An 18,106-nucleotide genomic window follows, 5' to 3' on the forward strand; every position below is an offset into this window, starting at 1 on the left:
TTACTATTTGCTTGAACAAATATTTACTGTTGATTTTAACATTTTTGAATGGAAATCACGTTTATTAATTAAAAGAATAATGGTAGATACTCCACCCTCAAGGAAATGAAGCATGATTCTCCACTCCTTAAGTGTGAGCTAGGCATAGTGACTTTCTTCCAAAGAGTACAGTATGGAAAGGGGGGGGGGGTAAAAAGAGCAATTTTGCATTGAAAAACTTCACAGACTATTTCAGCCAGGTGATCAAGATCAATATTAACAGTGATAAGTCATGTTGATATTACATACTTTTCATATGATGTGATGAAAATGGCACATAACCTCTATAGTCTTCCTCCTCAAAACACATTAACCCACTCTAATCATGAGAAAAACATCAAATAAATCCCAGTTGAGAGACACTGTACAAAGTACATGATCTGTACTCTTCAAAACTGTTAAAGTCATCAAAAACAAAGAAAGTCTGAGAAACTGTCATAGCCAAAAGAAGTCTAAGGAGACGTGACTACTAAATGTAATGTAGTAACCTGAATAGGATATTAGGTAAAAATTCAGAAAATCTGAATGAAGCATGGACTTTAGTTAATATCTATAATGTATCAATCTTTGTTCATTAACTGTAACAAATGTACCATACTAATGTAAGATGTTAACAATAGGAGAACTAAGAATTCTGTGCACTATTTCAACAATTTTTCTGCCAATTTAAAACTGTTCTAAAATTAAAGCTTAATTAAAAAGAATAAGGGAAGTAATCAATTCCTCTTTTGATTTTAAGTGACAGGTTTATTTTTATTTATCCTAAATAGGAACACTCTTTTCCCAATGACAGGGCTAAACTCAGCAAACTAAACTTATATTTTTGGCTCCCATTCAAACCCTTATGGAATCCCAGCTCTCTTAGGTTGTGAACTATAAAACCTAAAAAGTGAATCATCCTTAATTTCCAGGGTAGAAATTGTTCTGATCAATTTACATGTTTAACAAATATTGACATAGTACTTCCCATGTGCAAGAAATGAAGAAAAAAGCAACACTCTACACCACAAGGAACAATGTTGCTAAAACACGTGTATCAAACTTTACAAAGCAATTGAATGCCATTTAACCTTCAACACTTTACAGAGGTGTGTAAGCACAGATATTCTCAATTCTGAAGAGGAAACTGAGGCTCAGAGTGGCTCTGTGACTTGCCTAAGGTCACCTGGCAAATGCCGAAGCCAAGACTTCACATAGGACTAATTTCAGATCCCCTGCAAAAGAAAGCAATAATTAAAAGAATACCAAGTGAGTGATACAGTTTAGAATATGAAACAAAAATTGAGAGAGGAAATCTTCAAAAGCTTCATCAGAAATAGAAACTGAACACAAGTAAAGACAAGAATGTGAAAGCAATGTTTAAGAACAGTTACCATCCAGTCTCATTATCAAGCTTTGGGTTCCTTTACAACCCAAAGGGGTTGTGGGAAATCCTGGTACAATCCTTGGAAATCATAAGCTCTCATTAGTGTTTGTGGAACGACAGAACAATGAACTAACTGAGGAATTCTATACATCACCATGACAATGTTTGAAGAATGGTAACTGAGATGCACAGCCCACCTCATTTCACCGAGAAGCAAGAATTGGCAATCTGAGACAAGAATAAATGTCTCTATACTCTTGGAGTGGAGGGGAGAGATTGATTATTCAATAGGCATGATAAATAGTAACCACTAGAACCCACTTTAAACCTATCTGATCAATGAAAATTCACCTAAATCTAATTATCAATGACAACTCAACTTGCTTCAGGGAATATACTTCTGGAAGCCAACTACAATTAGTGTCTCATAAAATTCAAGGTCAACCAATCAGCAGCAGATGTACTGCAGTGAATATTTTTCTCAAAGTCAGTCAACAATGCTCTCACCCAAATAGTCATGGTTCTAAGGCTAAGGTCACTTCTTATGCTTCTGTACCTAAAGCAACCCCTAGAGATCCAAGATGGCGGCGGACTGAGTGGAAGCTACACTAACACTCTCCTAGGACCAATTTGGATTTACAACTAAAACAGAAAAACCAACTGAAGACTGGCTGGAGAGCACGCTCATAACCAAGGAGGAAAAGTGGAGACTGCACAGAGACTGGTAGGAAGTGCAGACAGGAGACGGCTAGCTGGGCTCCCACAGGCAGCAGCTGAAGGCCTGGAGGGAGATCTCAGCTGTGGGGGTTCCCATTGAGGACTCTGGGGCCTAAAACCCAGGCTGGACCTCCCAGCCAAGAGCCCTGGAACTGAGAAAGGTGCCCACATAACATGTGGCTGTGAAAAGCAGCCCAGTTTCTGTTTAGCTGCCAGGGAGAGGCAGCTAAAACTGCAGTAACTCTCTTAAAGAGCCAACGCACAACGTTTCATGTGCAGCCACTCACCTTGGGCTCCGGAGGAGGGGGGGGAGTAGAGTGGACTGGAGCTGTGTGGGGAGAGTCTGCAAAGAGTTATTCCCCTAGACTGTGGGGGACATCTTTCTCGGGAGGGGAATTTTTGGCTTTTGCCTGGGGGGTGGGGTGGGGGAAGCAACTGCCCCACCCTGCTGGAGAGCCTCTTGCACTGCCCAGAGGAGTTTCTACAGCCTGAGGCTTATTAAGAGACTGATAACAACCAGTCGCCCCACCCTGTGGAGCTTCTACAGCCTGTGACTCATTAAGAGAATCATATTAATCAGTCTGCAGACAGACGCAGAACTCAGAGTGCTTTGACCCTTTGCCTGATCTGTTTTGGGACCTGGGCCTTAGAAAGGCAGACTTTGGTGTGCATCTTGGTCCTGTCCAACCATACCCAGCCACGGGAGCGGATATCTCAAGCCTGGGGTTGTTGATAGCCCCAAACAGGTTACTCAGGGCCAGTCACAAACTGCATCTGACATTAGCCTGTACCAAAGACCCTCCAGAAATACTGAGAGTCCTAGAAGATCTACCTAACACTTACAAACAAACCTCAAAAAGTAGCCAAAATGGGGAGACCAGAAAACAAGCCCCAAATGAAAGAACAAGAGAAGTCTCCAGAAAAAGAGCCAAATGAAATGGAGATAAGCAATCTCTCAAATATAGAGTTCAGAATACTGATTGCAAGGATGCTCATGAAAAAAAGATATGGAAACTATGAAAAATGACCAGTCAGAAATGAAGAATATCATAGCAGAAGTAAAGAATATATTAGAAGAAATAAACAGCAGATTAGAGGAAGCTGAGGATCAGATCAGTGAATTAGAAGACAGGGTAGAAAAAAGTCGCTCAATCAGAGACCCAAAAACAAAAAAATAATTAAACAGGAGGACAGTCTAAGGGAGCTGTGGGACAGCATTAAATGTAACAATATTTGTATTATAGGAGTGTAAGAGGAGGTGGAAAGTAAGCAGGGGTTAGAGAACCTGTTTGATGAAATAATGGAATAAAACTTCCCTAACCTGGTCAAGGAAAAAGTCACACAAGTTCTGGAGGCACAGAGAGTCCCATGCCTAGACACAACATAATTAAAATGCCAAGAACTCAAGACAAAAAGAGAATATTAAAGGCAGCAAGAGGAAAGCAATCTGTTACCTAGAAAGGAGTTCCCATAAGGCTGTCAGCTGACTTCTCATCAGAAACTCTATAGGCCAGAAGGGAACGGCATAAAGTATTCAAGGTAATGTAAAACAAGGACCTGAAACCAAGACTACTCTATCCAGCAAGGCTATTAATCAAAATAAATGGTGAAATAAAGAGTTTCCAGACCAAAAAAAGGGTAAAGGAATTTATCACCACCAAACCAGCATTGTAAGAAATGTTAAAGTGACTTCTATAATTAGAAGTAGAAATAAAGAGAATGAGAAGCATAGGTATAAAGAAACAAAATGGTAAGAGATAAGTATCTTTCAATAATAACCTAAGTGTAAATGGATTAAATGCCCCAATAAAAAGACATAGGGTGGCTTAATGAATAAGAAACCATGACCCAAATATATGCTGTCTACAAGAGACCCACCTCAGAACAACAGACTCACGCAAGATGAGAGTGAAGGAATGAAAAAAAAAAACTGTCCATGAAAAAAAAGCAATACTTATATCAGACAAAATAGACTTCAAAATGAAGATCATAATGAGAGACAAGAAAGGTCATTACATAATACTAAAAGGATCAATCTAACAAGAGGATATAACCCTGATAAACATATATGCACCCAATATAGGAGCACCTAAATTTATAAAAAAACTTCTAGAGGACTTTAAGGGAGAGATCGACAGCAATACAGTCATAATAGGGGACCTTAGCACCCCATTGACTTCACTGGATAGGTCTTCCAGACAAAAAATCAACAAGGAAAAGTGACTCTAAATGACACACTAGATCAGATGGACTTAATTGACATTTACAGAACATTCCACCCCAAAGCTGCAGAATATACATTCTTTTCAAGTGCACACAGGACATTTTCAAGGATAGACCACATGTTAGGACACAAAACAAGTCTCTATAAGTTCAAGAAGATTGAAATCATACCAAGCATCTTCTTGGATCACAGTGGCATGAAATTAGAAATCAACTACAATAAAAACACTAAAAGACATTTAAACACATGGGGGCTGAAAAGCATATTTTTAAACAATGAATGGGTTACCAAAGAGATTAAGAAAGAAATAAAAAACTTCCTGGAAACAAATGAAAATGAACACACAACAACTCCAAATCTATGGGACACAATGAAAGTAGTCCTTAGGGAGAAGTTTATAGCACTACAAGCCTATCTCATAAAACAAGAAAAACTTCTAATAGATTCTCTAACCCTACAACTTAAAAACTTAGAAAGAGAACAACAAGAAAAGCCCAGAGTAAGTAGAAGGAAAGAAATAATAAAGATTAGAGCAGAAATAAATGACATAGAGACTAAAAAAAAAATTCAAAAGATCAATGCAACCAAGATCTGGTTCTTTGAAAAGATAAACAAGATTGATGAACCTTTAGCCAGACTCATTAAGAAACAAAGAGAGCCCAGCCGGGCATGGCTCAGTGGGTGAGCATCGACCTAGGATCCAGGCAATCAGGGTTCGATTCCCGGTCAGGGCAAATGACCGGACTGGGGGCTCGATCCCCAGGAGGGAGCTTGCAGGAGGCAGCCGATCAATGACTCTCTCATCATGGATGTTTCTATCTCTCCCTCTCCCTCTCCTTTCCTCTCTCTGAAATCAATAAAGACATATGAAAAAAAAAAAAAAAGAAAGAAACAAAGAGAGAGGACCCAAATAAAGAAAATCAGAAACAAAAGAGGTGAAATAACAACTGACCCAACATAAATACAAAGGATTGTAAGTAAATACTATGAACAACTATATGCCACCCAGCTGGACAACCAGGATGAAATGCATAAATTCCTAGAAAAATACAACCTTCCAAAACTCAATCAGGAAGAGTCAGAAAGTCTAAATAGGCCAATAACTGCTGATGAAGTAGGAGCAGTAATCCAAGGGCTCCCAGCACACAAAAGCCCTGGCCCAGATGGCTTCACAGGGGAGTTTTACCAAACATTCAAAGAAGAAGTAACACCTATCCTCCTCAAACTATTTCAAAAAATCCAAGAGGAAGGAACACTTCCAAACACTTTTTACGAGGCCAGCATTAGCCTAATTCCAAAACCAGATAAAGACACTACAAAGAGAATTACAGGCCAATATCCCTGATGAACATAGAGGCTAAAATCCTCAACAAAATATTAGCAAATCGGATCCAGCGATATATTAAAAACATCATACACCATGACCAAGTGGGATTTATTCTAGGGATGCAAGGCTGGTAGAATATTTGCAAATCAATAAATGTGATACATAACATATACTGAAAGACAAAAATCTATGATCATATGAACAGATGCAGAAAAAGCATTCGATAAAATCCAACACCCATTTTTGATAAAAACTCTCAGCAAAGTGGGAATAGAGGGATCATACCTCAACATAATAAAGGCCAAATATGACAAACCTACAGTCTACAAGACAGGGGTGTCCACTTTCACCACTCTTATGCAACAGAGTACTGCAAGTCCTAGCCACAGCAATTAGACAAGAAGAAAACATAAAAGGCATCCAAATTGGAAAGGAGAAAACAAAACTGTCATTATTTGCAGATGACATGATATTGTATATAGAAAATCCTAGAGTCCACCAAAAAACTACTAGATTTAATAAATGAATTAAGCAAGGTAGTGGGGTACAAAATTAACACCCAGAAATTGATGGCATTTTTATACACCAATAATGAACTCTCAGAAAAAGAAACTAAAAAAGAATCCCATTTACCATTGTAACTAAAAAAATAAGATACCTAGGAATAAATTTAACCAAAAATGTACAAGACCTTTACTCGGAAAACTACAGGACACTGACAAAAGAAATAGAGGAATATATAAACAAATGGAAAAATATACCATATTCATGGATTGGAAAAATTAACATCATTAAAATGTCCATATTACCCAAAGCAATCTATAAATTCAATACAATCCCTATTAAAACACCAACAGCATATCTCACAGATATAGAACAAACACTTCAAAAATTTATCTGGAACCAAAAAACACCCCGAATATCCATGGCAATCTTGAGAAAGAAGAACAAAGTTGGAGGGATCACAATACCAGATATCAAGTTATACTACAAAGCCACTGTAATCAAAACAACCTGGTACTGGCACAAGAACAGACATATTGATCAGTGGAACAGAACAGAAAACCCAGAAATAGACCCACGCCATTATGGTCAATTAATATTTGATAAAGGAAGCAAGAACATACAATTGAGTAAAGACAGTCTTTTCCATAAATGGTGCTGGGAAAATTGGACAGATACATGCAAAAAAATGAAACTTGAACACCAATTTACACCATATAGAAAAGTAAATTCAAAATGAATAAAACACTTAAATGTAAGACATGAAACCATAAAAACCCTAGAGGAAAAATTAGGCAGCAAAATCTCAGACATCTCTCCTAGCAATATGTTTGCTGATACATCTCCTAGGGCAAAAGAAATTAAGGAGAAAATAAACAAATGGGACTGCATCAAAATAAAAAAGCTTCTGCATAGTAAAAGAAACCATCAACAAAATGAAAAGGGAGCCCACTCTATGGGAGAACATATTTGCCAATGACACATAGGATAAAGGGTTAATATCAAAATATATAAGGAACTCATACAACTTAACAAAAGGAAGACAAACAATACAATTAAAAAATGGGCAAAGGACCTAAATAGACACTTCTTCAAAGAGGACATACAAATGGCTAAGAGACATATGAAAAAATGCTCAACGTTGCTAATCATCGGAGATGCAAATTAAAACCACAATGAGGTATCACTTCACACCTGTCAGAATGGCTCCATCAACAAATCCACGAACTACAAGTGCTGGTGAGGGTGTGGAGAAAAGGGCACTCTAGTAAACTGCTAGTGGGAATGCAGACTGGTGCAGCCACTATGGAAAGCAGTATGGAGTTTCCTCAAAAGATTAAAAATGGAGCTGCCATTTGACTCAGTGATCCCACTTCTAGGAATATATCCTACGGAACCCGAAACGCCAATCACAAACAACTTATGCGCCCCTATGTTCGTAGCAGCACAATTTACAATAGCTAAGATCTGGAAATAACCCAAGTGCCCATCAGTAGATGAGTGGACAAAATATCTGTGGGACATTTACAGCATGGAATACTATGCAGCTGTAAAAAAGAAGAACCTTTTATCCTTTGGCATAGCATGAAGGGAACTGGAAAGTATTATGCTAAGTGAAATAAGCCAGTCAGAGAAAGACAGGTACCATATAATCTCACTTATATGTGGAATATAATAAACAAAATAAACTGATGAACAAAGTGGATCCAGAGACAGAGAAGCATGGAACAGACTGAGGGATCTGAGAAGGAAGGTGGGGAGGGAGGTGTGGGAGGGGAGAGATTAATCAAAGAACTTATATGTTTATAAGCATAACCCATGACACAGACATTGTGGGGAAAGCCTGGGGGTAGGATGGATGTGAGGCGGAGAGGATCAGGGGGATAAAAAGGGGACACCTGTAATATTCTCAACAATAAAGAAACTTTAAAAAAAAACAAAAACCTTAAAAAAAGGTGGGAAATGGGGCCATTTTAAAAAGGCTGATGTGTAATGAACAATCATGGAAATTCCCCTTGTTTGAAGGAATCCAATATATTCTCCAGTGCCAAAGGCCATGAGCTGAATTTGATTTATTAGTAAAACTTGAAATTAGGGTAAAATCTTAAATTTGTATAGTTCTTTACAGTCTTATAATGCTTTTTAAGTAATTCTATCCATTTTAGCTATTTATATTTTTCATAGCAATTATCAATACCTGACACACTATACATTTATCTGTTGCTTTCTTTATCTTTCTCCTACTGCCAAAATTTAAAAATTTAAGCTCCATAAGAGCAGGGACTTTAGTCTGTGTTGTTCACTTCTGTATCCCCAACTCCCAGAACAATGCTTGGTTTGAGGTAGACAATAGACACTTGTTAAATGAATAAATGAGGTAAATAAATGAATAAATACTATTTCATTTGAGTCTTGATACCCCTGGGGGAAAAAGCAGGCATGTATTTCTCACCTTCTTTACTGATGAGAAAACCAAGACCTCACAACACCAAATTATTTATGATAATATGAAGAGTTAACTGAGGTCAGAGCTATGATTAAAAATATCTAATTCCTAATTCCAGGTCCCTTCTAGTATTACTTTGCTTACTTATGCAAAGGAACTAGACTGGGGTAGTCATAGATTTACTACCATCAGAGTCAGTCCATTTTCACTTTCCATGAAGATTAATGGGAGAGAAAAAAATGAGTAAGTTCATAAAAAAATAAAAATAAAGCAACCCCCAACCACCACCACACTTCCCAAAGAGATCAGCAACCTGCTTCACTCATAAACTGTGCCTGACTAGCAAAGTTCTCTTTTACTTTGGTAAGTAATGAATTCAGCTTTGTGTTTTACATATTGGAAAATAGTCTCATTTTTTGACAGAGGGCAAACTAAGATGCTTAACTTCTCAGTGTGAAGATGAACAGCAATAGATTCCCTGTAAGGGGCAAACTACCCCAAACTCCAAGAGTTCAATTAGAGACCCTTGCCAGAGATGGGTTCAGTGAGTGAGAAACATGCTCGATTGGCGACATCTTGCTAGTCTTCTCATCAAACTAGCTTTATGGTACCACAGGTCAATACACAGGAAATAATTCATATGATAAGAATTTATTTATAACAAACTGAATTATGGACCATAGAGTTACCTTCCAGGAATTTGAATCACCTTGGGAATAGTTTTTAAAATTTCATACCCAGTCCACTCTCTAGATAAATTAACATTGAAACTTCACAATATAGGATTGAACATATGTGTCTTAAAAAGCCCTTTTAGTGTTTCTGATGAGCACTCCTCTAGTTAGGCACAAACAGCAAGGTCTCCTGAGAGTGACAGGGCCATTTTGATTTACTAAGAGACACTGGAGAACTAGTCCAGACATTTGTGCAAAGCAAACAAAACCAAAAGGCCAATGCTGGACACTCCCTAGCTATCTCTAGATCCAGGAGATTCCAAATGAACCAGGTCTGCTATTATATATTGAGTTCTCTCTGAATCAATGGTTTTCAAACCTACTTGCAAAGCCAAACCACCTAGGAGGTTACTTTAAATATACCAATGCTGGTATGCCACTCCAGGCCAACTGAATCAGAATCTGTAGGGTGGGTCTAAACATATATGTCAGAGCTCCTTAGGCAATCCTTGTGAGCAAACAGGATTCACTAATCTACATTGCTCAACTAGTGCCTGTGCCCAACCCACCCTATCTTTTAATATAAGGCACTTGCAATTTCTCCTAAAACAGATGACGAAAAAGCCCATCATACATTACAAAAATCTCTAAAGAAAATCTTCCACAGAAATGATCCTTAATTCTATCATCAAACTATGTAACTTGCTTACACGTTAAACTGATCAAATAACCAAAGGGTAAAACAAAGAAAAACCCTCTATCTTTCCCCCCATGTCCTTTTAGATGAATATTGGGGCTCTATATAAAAGAGGGCAAAATTGCTCAGCCAAGAATGAAAAGCATTCTGCCATGGCAAAGGGGATAATAGCCCCCCTCAAAAAATTTAAGAGCAGTAATGCAATGATCTGCTTGCCAGGAGGAGATAAACCAAATGGAAGCTGCCATAATGAGACCAAAGAATGAAAGACATAAGAATATATACTTTATTTTTTTAATTTTTAAAATTTTATTTTTCAATTATAGTTTACATTCAATATTATTTTGTATTAGTTTCAGGTGTACAGCATAGAGATTAGATAATCATACATTTTACAACCTGGTCCCTCTGATATTTCAAGTACCCACCTGGCACCATACATAGTTATTACAATATTGTTGACTATATTTCCTATGCTGTACTTTACATCCTCGTGACTATTTTGTGACTACCAATTCATGAAGGGATCAAGAAGTACAAATTGGTAGTCATAAGAATATATATTTTAAATTTTTTATTGTTGACCATATTACAGATGTCCCCCATTTACTCCCCATTTGCCCCCCTCCACGGAGCACCTGCCCCACCCCAGGCCTTCCCCACACTATTGTCTGTGTCCATGGGCTATGCATATATGCATATAAGTTTTTTAATTAATCTCATCCAAGAATATATTTTTAAAGTGTGTTTCAAATTGCTTTAACAGTGCATTAGTCACCTATGTCAAGGGTTTAAAATGTTTAAACAAAGATATACAGTCACAGATGACTTTTAATTCTCAGCACCTTCTGAGTTGCTTACTTAAAATAGTATATAACGCTGAACAGTCAATGAATCATAAATAATGTAGCTCAAGGTAAGGTCAAATCAAGAACTCTAGCTATAATTAAAAATGAAGAAATCAAATCCAATATACACTGGAATGAAGCAAAGAATATTTCTTTTCACAGTATTATCTAGCAATTTAGATACAGTAGATTTAAATCTTAGCTTAGAACACAAATGAGTGTTTAAAATATATTAAAAACTTACAAATCAAAACAGAATTTATCTTATAATCAGCACATTTGTAAAATTTTCCTGCTTTTTGTTGAAAAAAATTGTATTTGTCATGGAGGGATGTTTTGTTTTGTACTAAGACAAGATAGATACTTTTCTTATTCAAGTTTAACAAATTAAATTTCAATTAAAATTTTAGACAATGAAAATATATGGCAAATTAGCTGACCATAAAAATATAATAATTGAACTATCATTAAGATAAGCAAATCTTTATAAAGTCTGTATCCTATGTTTCCATACATCAATGTCAGGAACACATTTAAATCACTACAGAAATGCTGGAAATAATATTGTTTTAAAAGCCTCCCAAGTGAAGTGAGTAGAAATAAATAAATGAGTCCAAGAGTAGTCAATGCAATTTCATTTATTCATCCATTCATTAAGTAAACAACTTCCTAAGTAAACCTCCTATGTGGAAGGCACTGTTTGCTAGTCTTTAAAGCACAAGGTAACTTACTCCTAGGTGTGTTTTTCCTCTTCTTCTATAAACCTGAAAACAAAACTTAAATCAAGGAAAATCAAGGGTCCATTTACATAGAATTCAGGTGATGTTATTTAACAACAACACAAACCATCCTACCCATTTAAACACTATTATATAAAGAAGCACCTACCTTTTGTCTTCAAATAAAGACTGGTGCAACATAAAGTTTTTCTCCTTAATTGCAACTGTTGAGCATGCTCTGGTATGGTGACTCCAAACACTGGTGACTATAGTGAGTTTTGCATAATACTGTATTTTTCTTCATAGAACTTACTTCATATAAAGTTCAATAGTGCAGAGGTTGCAGGCATTGCTTACATTTTGAACCAGATAATTCTTTGTCATGAGAGGCTGATCTGTGCCTTGGAGAATATTTAGCAGTCCAGTACCTGCTAGATGTCAATAGACCCCCATCCCCAGCTGTAACCAAAAATGTCTCCAGAACACCTCAAAGAAAGATAGCGATTGTAGACTGATGAGAATGCCAAATAAAACAAAGATCTCTCTTTCATAATTGTAGACTTCTGCTTTAGTATATGCTCAGGTATATCAACCTCTTAATGCTACTGGTCTACCATGATTTTAAGCTCAAATGTCTTCTAGTCTTAAATCTAAACTGTGGTACAGGAAGAAAAGCATTCCTACTAAAATGATTCACAAAGAACAAGAAAGGAAATAATCCTGCCTAATATGTCCTCTATATTCCACTTAAAAGAACACCAAGGTCATTTTTTGTTAATTAGTTAACATAACCCCAGAAGTCCTGACAAATATTTAGTATCTACTATGTGTCAGACATAGTGCTAGGGGCTAGAGAAAGGTAAATTTATCAACTGCATTTACTGAATTGGTAAATCATTCTTATAAACAGCATTTTCTTCTTGATCTTGGACTTGGCAAAGGATTCCTAGATATGACACAAAAAGCACAAACAGGAGGAAAAAAAGGTAAATTGGACTTTATCAAAATTTTAAAAAAACTTTTGTATATCACAGGACACCATCAAGAAAATGAAGAGATAACCCACGGAATAGGAGAAAATATTTGCAAATGACATATCTGACATGAGACTTGAATCAAGAATATATAAAGGACGTTTACAACTAATAAAAATAAGAACAACCTGAATAAAAAATGAGCAAAGTATACGAATAGACATTTTTCAAGGAAGATATTCAAATAACCAATGAACACATAAAAAAATACTTGACATCATTACTCATAAGGGAAATTCAAATAAAAACCACAATGAGATATCTACTAAATGGCTAGAATAAAAAAGTTGGATAATCACAAATGTTGTCAAGGATGTGGAGAAATCAGATCTCTCATACACTGGTTGAGGGAATGTAAAATGGTGTAGTCACTTTGGAAAACAGTCTGGCAGTTCTTCAAATGATTAAACACTGAATTACTTTATGATCCAGAAATTCCCAGCAAAGAGAATTGAAAACATATGTTCGTACAAAAATTTGTACATGAATGTTTATAGCATCATTATTCATAATAGCCAAAAGACAGAAACAACCCAAATGTCCATCAATGGACAAATGGGTGAATAAAATGGGATACAGTCATGCCATAAAAAAGAATGAACATCGATGAATCTTAAAAACATTATGCTAAGTGAAAAAAGCCACTCACAAAAGACCACATATTACATAATTTCATTTATATGAAATGTCCACAATAGGGAAATCTACACATAAAGATAATAGATTAATGATTGCTTATCTTAAGATGGGGTGGAAATTTGGGGTAAAGGGGGGATTACAGCTCAAGGGTATGGGGTTTCTTTTTCAGGTAATGAAACTGTTCTAAAATTGACTGGGGTGATGGTTGCACATGTCTGTGAATATACTAAAAACCACTGAATTGTACACTTTAAAAGGGGTGAATTATATCTCCATAAAGTGGATAAAAATAGTATTTAAGGTACAATGGAAAATACAGCATTTGGACCATGGTTTATTAACCAAAATATCTTATTTAAAATACCTTCGCAAAAATACCAACAGCATATTTAGAACAAACACTTCAAAAATTTATATAGGACCAAAAAAGACCCCGAATAGCCACGGCAATCTTGAGAGAGAACAAAGTTGGAGGGATCACAATACCAGATAGGAAGTTATACTACAAAGCCACTGTAATCCAAACAGCCTGGTACTGGCACAAGATCAGGCATATAGATCAGTGGAACAGAACAGAGAACCCAGAAATTGACCTATGCCATTATGGTCAATTAATATTTGGCAAAGGAGGCAAGAACATACAATGGAGTAAAGACAGTCTTTTTTATAAATGGTGCTGGGAAAATTGGACAGATACATGCAAAAAAAATGAAACTAGACCACCAACTTACACCATACACAAAAGTAAACTCAAAATGGATAAAAGACTTAAATGTAAGACGTGAAATCATAAAAATCCTAGAAGAAAATCTCAGACATGTCTCGTAGCAATATGTTTGCCAATACATCTCTTAGGGCAAGAGGAACAAAGGAGAAAATAAACAAATGGGACTACATCAAAATAAAAAAACTTCTGCACAGCAAAAGAAACCGTCAACAAAACAAAAAAGGAGCCCGCTATATGGGAGAACAATTGATAAAGGGTTAATATCCAAAATATATAAGGAACTCATACAACTTAACAAAAGAAAGAAAAGCAATCCAATTAAAAAAAATGGGCAAAGGACCTAAATAGACACTTCTCCAAAGAGGACATACAGATGGCCAAGGGACATATGAAAAAATTCTCAAAGTCACTGATCATCAGAGAGATGCAAATTAAAACCACAATGAGGTATCACTTCACACCTGTCAGAATGGCTCCATCAACAAATCCACAAACTACAAGCGCTAGTGAGAGTGTGGAGTAAAGGGCACCCTAGTCCACTGCTGGTGGGGATGCAGACTGGTGCAGCCACTATGGAAAGCAGTATGGAGTTTCCTCAAAAGATTAAAAATTGGCCTGCCATTTGACCCAGTGATCTCACTGCTAGGAATATATCCTAAGGAACCCCAAATACCAATCACAAAGAACTGATCCACCTCTCTGTTCATAGCAGTGCAATTTACAATAGCTAAGATCTGGAAACAGCCCAAGTGCCCATCAGTAGATGAGTGGATAAAAAAGCTATGGAACTTTTACAGAATGGAATACTATGCAGCTGTAAAAAGGAAGGGTCTCTTACCCTTTGGGATAGAACGGAAGGAACTGTAGAGTACTATGCTAAGTGAAATAAGCCAGTCAGAGATAGACAAGTACCACATGATCTCACGTATATGTGGAATGTAATAAATATAATAAATGGATGAACAAAATGGATCCAGAGACATAGAAGCATGGAACAGACTGAGGGATCTCAAAGGGAAGGTGGGGGATTGGGTGGGGAGAGATTAATCAAAGAACTTATATGTTTATAAGCATAACCCACAGATACAGACATTGGTATGGGGAAGGCCTGGGGGTGGGGTGGGTGCAAGTGGAGGGGTTAATGGGGTAAAAAGGAGACATATTTAATATTTTCATCAATAAAGATTAAAAAAATAAAAATGAAATAAAATAAAATACCCTTGCATCTGGAGAGATCTCATTCTTTTGGCTGTGAAATAGGAAATTATTTCTGAATGCTATTTAAAGGATTGAAAATGCTCCAGATAAACGTTTCACTTAAGACTATAAAAATATTGAAAGCGGGGGGAAAAAATTAAAATGCAGGCATCAACGAACTTCAGAAGACATAAAATGGCATGCCTAAGGCATATTAGGGTCATTAAGTAATTAGATTCACAGGAGGTGGGGCAGGGTAGGGGTAGGAGGAAGGTAAATAAGAAGAGTTAAAGAGTTCACATGAAAAGACTCAGTCTAGAAGACTCCTTTCTTTATCAGCCTGCAGTGATGCTGAAAGAACAACACTCCTTTGTATATACTGTAAACTGTATTTTTCAGGAAGCTAAAAATAATCACCCATATGATTTGCTCCAGTAACAAATAGAAAGTCAAGTAAATACTAAGGGCCAAACACAAAGAAATTTAGGGAAAGAAACAAAAAGCTAAACCAGTTCCCAGGAATAGCTACTGGGAAGTTTCAGCAAGCAGCATTCATTATTGCCCTTTCCAGGCAGGACATAAGATGATCTGTGCATAGCTCACAATTCACTACTGAAAAATTTCAACCTCTGTCGTTTTCAGTCCAAATAAAGTACGTTTATGTGCTTGCCTTGTGCGACACAACAGTTAATCTATCCTATCTCATTGCAGAGCTCTTGGTATGCCTGGTCCCCAGGGTCCACAGTTCACCTGACTTGAAGAATCACCAATGCCAGTGACAAGGAAATGCCCGCGGGTGTGGGGGGAGCATTAGGGATTTTTTTAAAAATCCTTATTAAATTTCAGCTCCTTCCTTGATCATTACAAACAGCCTGGTTTACCATCAACCCGAGTATGGTACCTCATAGAGCACTGTACCCTGTTTCAAACCAAAATTAGGGCTATTCTGGGGGACGGTGGCAAGGAGAAAAACAACCAAAGGCAGGACTGGTTTTTCTAGAGAGCCTCAGGTTTCAAAATGACTGCCTTGGAAGCTGAAATGACCCAGATTATTGGGGAAGGCATGGAGGTGGGGGGACGATAGACATTCATTCTCCAGCAGGGTGGCTGTGGCTTGGTGTGGGAATGGGGAACTTGAGGAAAGGGGGCCCCTCTACATGGAAAGAGAAATAACGCGGAATGTTCTTTGGGTACCACCCACCCCACCAAGTGAATCACTGCAGTGTCAGCCCAGCATTGATTCCATGAATTGCCAAACAGGATGAGGTAAGGCACAGCCTTGAGCCCCCTCCCCCTCCTCCCCCGCCCTCCCCCCCCCCCCTCAGCAGCCCGCATTTCTCAGGGAGGTGCAATGCTCAGCCCCCCAGACCTCCACTGAGGGGCTGACGTCACCCTTCTGCATTGAGCTTCAAGGACCCGTAGCAGCATCATTTAGATGGGGAGCAGAGTTGGGGCGCTATTGCTGTCACCTAGTGGCGGAGGTCCTCCCGCAGGGCTCTGCGGCTGCGCCCACGCAACGATAGAAAGACCAGATGAAAAGCGTGAGGGTGACAGGGAGTGGGAAAAGGGTCATAAGTCCCATCTCCTGGGTCGCCAAGAAATCCCAAAGATGCCTCTGGTTTCTGTAAGAATCTCTCCCCTCTGTGCGTCTTAGCGCAGCGGCGGCGGTGCCCGCTCCCCCGTACTCCCATCCGCGTACTTGGGGGCCTCTGGTTACCCTTGCCCTGCCAGGCAGGTACAAGGCTCCTGCCGCCTCCCTCTCACAGTCCCATGGGTTTGGGAATAACCAGGAATCAATCTGGGATCAAACCCTGCGCTCCTGCGCCAGCTCCCAGCTGGCCACAGGTTAGCTCCAATTGGCACCGCGAACAGGCTGGTAAGGGAGGTTAGGGAAGGGTGTCCAGAGAGGAAAATAGACGAATATACCTGCAACTTTCCCCAAAGGCTGACCCTATCCAGAGAGCTTAAAAAAAATAAATCAATGCATTAAATTTTTTTTAGAAAGGTCGACAACCTGCGGTCACCAGCACCACGCAGCCCCTTGCAGCCTCTGCCTTGCGGGGTCTAGGGCCGAGCAGCCCCAACGCACCCAGCCATCCTGGAGCCCCGGCCCAGCACCCTGTGCCTGTCTCCTTAAGGAGGGGGGTCGAGATTTGATTTGGGGTTTAGGTTTTTCTTCCCCCTGCCTTTCCCGGAGCATCACGGCACGGACTGAACCACGGCGGCTCGATCACAGGGCCGGTGTGGTCACTCACCCAGAAGACGAAGGAGTAGATGATGAGGAGGGTTTTGAGACAGGTTATCACAGGTTTGGTCTCCATTCTCCTCGATGCCATACTACAGAGCTCTGGCAGCAGCGGCGGCGGCAGGCTGCGGGCGGGCGCTTGGGAGGGGGGAGGAGGCGGGGAGGGGCGGGGCGAGGCGGGGGCGCGTGCTGCGAGAGGTCGGGTTCGCGCGCAGGCGAGGCAGTGCGCGAGCGTGAGCGCGCACCTCGCGGGGCACCCACCGGAGAAGAGGGGGTGGGCAGCGACTGCGCATGCTGAGAAGGCTGCCCGCCCCGGCAAGGCTGCGCAGGCTCAGACCCCCGCTCGAGGGGAGGCTCTAGGCAGCTGGGAGGGATCACAGAGCCTGGAGGCCTGGTCCGAGGTCAGTGGCACGTAAGTTTATACTTTGTACGTAGTAGGACTTTACTTAGGCCAGCTTTCTGCACCTGGCTACACGAGGATTATTGGTATCCCCAAAAAGCAATTCTGTTTCTGCATTTGGACGCCCTACCAGGCCCTTCTCAGATGGAAGTGTCCCAGTAGTCATGTCCTTGGAACAAGCAGGCTTTGTCTGTGCCAGGAACAGACTGTGACAGGTGGCTGGAGATACAGCTGGAGGGGTGGTCAGGAACCTCGGAGCTCAGACAGACACCCCAAATCCTCGCGACCAATTTTTTATTTCCT

At 39.2% G+C, this 18,106-nt stretch overlaps 1 protein-coding gene across 1 annotated transcript in view; it reads right to left on the minus strand.

The window, feature by feature from the left end:
- Positions 1-17,524, minus strand: part of TSPAN7 (tetraspanin 7) — a 122,749-nt gene extending 105,225 nt beyond the window's left edge. Inside the window, exon 1 of the mRNA XM_016197027.2 lies at positions 17,414-17,524. Coding sequence (XP_016052513.1) covers positions 17,414-17,494 — 81 coding nt within the window. The 5' untranslated portion in view covers positions 17,495-17,524. The remainder of the gene's footprint in view (positions 1-17,413) is intronic.
- Positions 17,525-18,106: the final 582 nt, after the last annotated feature.

This window comes from Miniopterus natalensis, chromosome X, assembly GCF_054644295.1.
Source record: "Miniopterus natalensis isolate mMinNat1 chromosome X, mMinNat1.hap1, whole genome shotgun sequence".
NCBI classification, from domain to species: domain Eukaryota; kingdom Metazoa; phylum Chordata; class Mammalia; order Chiroptera; family Miniopteridae; genus Miniopterus; species Miniopterus natalensis.